Source organism: Penaeus monodon, chromosome 18 (genome assembly GCF_015228065.2).
Source record: "Penaeus monodon isolate SGIC_2016 chromosome 18, NSTDA_Pmon_1, whole genome shotgun sequence".
Taxonomy (NCBI): domain Eukaryota; kingdom Metazoa; phylum Arthropoda; class Malacostraca; order Decapoda; family Penaeidae; genus Penaeus; species Penaeus monodon.
Window position 1 is genome coordinate 39,258,466 of NC_051403.1, and position 5,000 is coordinate 39,263,465.

The 5,000-nt window shown below is 26.1% G+C and overlaps 1 protein-coding gene across 1 annotated transcript in view; it reads right to left on the minus strand.

Annotated features, from left to right (window-relative positions):
- LOC119584773 (putative neural-cadherin 2) overlaps positions 1-2,787 on the minus strand; it is a 47,988-nt gene extending 45,201 nt beyond the window's left edge. Inside the window, exon 1 of the mRNA XM_037933423.1 lies at positions 2,544-2,787. Within this exon, the coding sequence (XP_037789351.1) occupies positions 2,544-2,546 (3 nt within the window). The 5' untranslated portion in view covers positions 2,547-2,787. The remainder of the gene's footprint in view (positions 1-2,543) is intronic.
- Positions 2,788-5,000: the final 2,213 nt, after the last annotated feature.

Below are 5,000 nucleotides of genomic sequence, written 5' to 3' on the forward strand. Positions count from 1 at the left end.
AAACTAATAATAATGATAAGAATAATAATGGCAATGATAAAAATTACGGTAATAACAACAACAATAACAATTGTAATGATAATGACAATAGTAATTGTGATAATGGTGATAATAGAAATGATAAGAAGGACCATAATAATAATAATAATAATAATAATGATAATAATAATAATAATGATAATAATAATTATGATAATGATAATAATTGTAATGATAATGACAGAACAATGATAATAACAAAGACAAGAGTAATAATAATAATAGCGATAATAATAATATCAACAACAACAACAACAACAGCAACAACAACAACAATAATAATAATAATAATCATTATCATTATAATGTCAGTGATAATAATAATAATCATAAAAGTAATAACAATAAGAACAATAATGATTATATTATGAATGACACTGATTATGATAAAAAAAAAAATAATATTACATCAGCAAGAACAAAAAACATTAGCATGATAACAAGACAAATAGTCACTAACTGATACTACATTGAATAATATAACATAGGCAATGATGGTGAACTATCAGGAGGAAACTTTCATACTCTTCTAACTACCCCGTTGTTCTTATTCTCACTCCCACCCCATCAACCCACGCTTATCCTCTCCAGCATCCTCTTTTAACCCACCCACCCACCCTTTCCCCCTCAAAAAACCCTAACCCACCTCACGAAACTCTTGAAACCTCAGTAAAACTTATCGCTCTCAGTGGGCAATATCTTTCGCAATCGGAGAACAGAACTGCATGAAATTCACACACATTTAGGAGGCATGGTATAAATCGTACACTTTTTCTTTCTGCTGACGCCTCCTGCTTGGCTTGAAACTTTGCGCAGGGATGAAATTGTATTGGGGGTGAGGCTGCAATAACCGTGAAACCATGTAATGAGAAATGGAGTTTATTGGGGAAGACTGCGGCTGAAGATTGGGTTATAGAATTTATTATATAATTGATCAATATTTTGAGAGTGTAAATATAACAATAAGGATAATTATGGCAGCAAATATTACAGAGTTACTATTGTGCTTATCCGTGCTAATCTCGGGAAAGGTTGAAAGTACATTTAGGACAAATATACAAGGTGAAAAATAGACGCTGTGAAAAAGAGAGATATTAGCATTTGATATTGGAAAAAGTATTTCTAGGAAAAAAAGAAAAAACGACTGCAAACAAAAGGAAAATCGCCCTGTGAAGCATAATAAAAATAGGAGAAGCATATGCCAGGTGACAGCCTGGCATGTGCTGCAAAAACAACCACAGCTCTAAAGCAAAAGTAAGAATATACGTCAGAAAAATAAGTATCGTTACCCTTTGTACAAACTAACATGAAAACTCGACGAAGCGCTGTGGAATAGCGAGGCTAGGTAGTTAGCACTGTGTTAACCTTGTTAACAGAGAGAAGCATTCAGCTTCTCATTGATCACAAGTTAAGATAATGATAATGTTTCTTTCTCACTGTACGTTAATAACAGACCTTACAAGCAAAACAGAAACCGGACAACCTCACCACCAAAACAGGTAGGAAAACATACACAGCAATAAATACCACAAGCGTAATCATAAGCCAAAACCATAAAACCTAAAAACCATAAGACCGCAGGTACAACAAAAGGGTAATCTACTGCGTGTAAAATAGGAATATACATTAAAGATGAGATCAGATAGAAATAACTTCAGAGGGCGAGCTTCTGATTCAGCCGCCCTGATGCATTGCACACCAGGCGGCAACTGCAGTGCTTCAGGATCAGTAATTGCTTATACATGACGTGTATATATCTTCCGCTCCAGGATATCATTCTGTTTAAGTCAATGCACGTCGCTTGCCACAGAGAGAGAAAGAGAGCGAGAGAGAGGAAGAGAGAGAGAGAGAGAGAGAGAGAGAGAGAGAGAGAGAGAGAGAGAGAGAGAGAGAGAGAGAGAGAGAGAGAGAGAGAGAGAGAGAAAGAGAGAGAGATAGAGAGAGAGAGAGAGAAAGCGAGGACGAGGAAAGAGAGAGAGGTGGTAGGGAGAGAGACAGAGACGAACAAACAGACAGGCGAAAGACTGACTTTTTGATGGACAGAAAGAAATAAAAAGAGAGAAATAAATAGAGATAGAGATAGAGATAGATATATAAATAGACAGATGGAAAGAGAGAGAAAGAGAGAGAGAGAGAGAGAGAGAGAGAGAGAGAGAGAGAGAGAGAGAGAGAGAGAGAGAGAGAGAGAGAGAGAGAGAGAGAGAAAGAAAATGAATGTGCAAGATACCAGCACTGTCCTCGGGGAATGCGAGTCTGCCCGTCGGTCTGCCTGTGTCTCTAGAATATTGTCTTTGTGTGTGCCACTTTTCGGACTAATTTATGTGTACGAACAAAAGCAGGAAGTAGATTATCATGTCATAGTCATTTTCAGTGACTTTTCTAACGTGTTTGTAACATTATCATCCTCACTACCACCATCGTTGTTACTATTATCATCTCTAATTAAAAACAATTACCAAAAATGCCCACAGCTGCTACAACAGCAATAACAACTAATACTTTACCATATCATTAAGTTCATAGTCGAGAGGTGCGACCAGAACCACGGCTCCCGAATGCTGATCTATGCTGAAGAGACCTTCCCTGTTCCCGCTGGTGATGCTGTATCTCACGTCATCTCCTGAAATATAGGATGTAAAGCTTTAGTTCATGGATCAAATGTCACGTACTTTTATTTTTTAAATGTATTTTTTAGCATAGAGTTTTACAAGTGACTTGTGAGTGTTTATTTTAAATGTTGGGTTTTAAAATCAACAGTTTTTTTTTTTTTTTTTTTTTTTTTTTTTTTTTTTAGTACTCACACGGAGAACTATTCTAAAAAGAGGTCTTGGATTTAATAATAAATGAATAAATAAATACTGAAATATATTGATACTTTATTATCATTACTGTTACGAGAAAAGTTTCACTTTTACTGTTTGTTTTAGTCAGTGAAATGAAAACTACACAATCTTGTTATTATTAGTTTCATCATTTTTTAAAATTATCTTCATCAGCATTACTATGGTCATTATCATATCAGTGATAATAACAATGATAATACCGATAACGATAATAATAATAATGATAATAATAATAATAATAATAATAATAATAATAATACATAATAATGTAAGTAATAAGTAATAAAATATAATAAAATATCATGATAATGATAATAATAAAATAATAGTAAAACAAAATAAAATACACAATGAATAATAGATAATAATAATAATAATAATAATTAATAATGATAATAATAATAAATAACATCAATAATCATACAATATTAATAATAATGATAATAATAATAAAATTAATGATAATAATGATGCTGATAAGGAAAACATCATCAACAACAACATTAATAATAATGATGAAAATTATAATAATAATAAAATGATATTGGTAATAATAAGTATATGAAATAATGATAATAACAATGATAGTAATAAAATGATAGCAAAATGTAATTACAAAAACAGCAATAATAATACATATATAATAATATGATAATAATAAAATGTAATGTAATATATTATATTGATAAGTGATACATCATATCAATACTAATAATATGATAACAATTATATATAATAATAAATGATATTAATATAACAATAATATAATATAGTATTATGTAACAATGTGTATATGATATATATTCAATATATAATATATTATTATTTATTATTATATTGTTCATTATATAATAATAATAATAATGATATATTATTATTATTATGTTATTATATTATTATATATTATTATTATTATCATTATTATTATTATTATTATTATTATTATATTATTATTGTTATTATTATATATTGTTTATTATTATTATTATTATTATTATTATTATTATTATTATTATTATTATTATTATTATTATAATTATTGCTACCTATTTATTTTATTGTTATTATCATTATTATCATTATCACCATCATCACTTTTATTACTGTCATTACAATCATTATCACTACTTTTATTACTATCATCATTTCTGTTATTGTCATTATTATTATAATTATCATCATTGTTACCATTATCATCTTCATCATCATTATTATTATTGCTATGAATGCTATTATTATTGTTATTTCACTATTATTTGATCACTGTTATCATTAATAATTTTTGTTATTATTACTTTTATTGCCATCATTATTATTAATTTTATTATTACAATTATTATTATCATTATTATTATTATTATTATTATTATTATTATTATTATTATCATTATTAGTATTATTGTTATAATAATAGTAACAACAATAATAATAATAATAATAATAATAATAATAATAATAATAATAATAATAATAATTATTATTATTATTATCATTATTATTATTATTATTGTTGTTATTATTATCTTTCTTACCCTTGTTAGTGCTGTTATCATCTTTATCATTATTATAATTATAATCTTTATTTATTACCATTTTCTATGTTATTATCATTGTTGTTGTTTTATTATTATTATTATTATTATCATTATTATTATTATTATCATTATTATCATTATTATCATTATTATTATCATTATTATTATTATTATCATTATTATTTTTTTATTATCATTATTATTATTATTATTATTATTATTATTATTATTATTATTATTATTATTATTATTATTATTACTATTATTATTATTATCAATAATGATAATAATAATAATAATAATAATAATAATAATAATAATATCATTATCATTACTATTATTATGATCATTATTTTTAATATAATTGTGATTGCTATTATAATTATTATTATCATTAATAGTATTATTACACTATTATTATTATTATTATTATTATTATTATTATTGTTATTATTATTACTATTATTGTCATTATTATCATTGAGAATCATTATTCTCATAATGAATATTATTGTCATTATTATCATCATTCTCATAATGATTATCATAATCATCATAATAACTATTATTCTCAGCATTATTT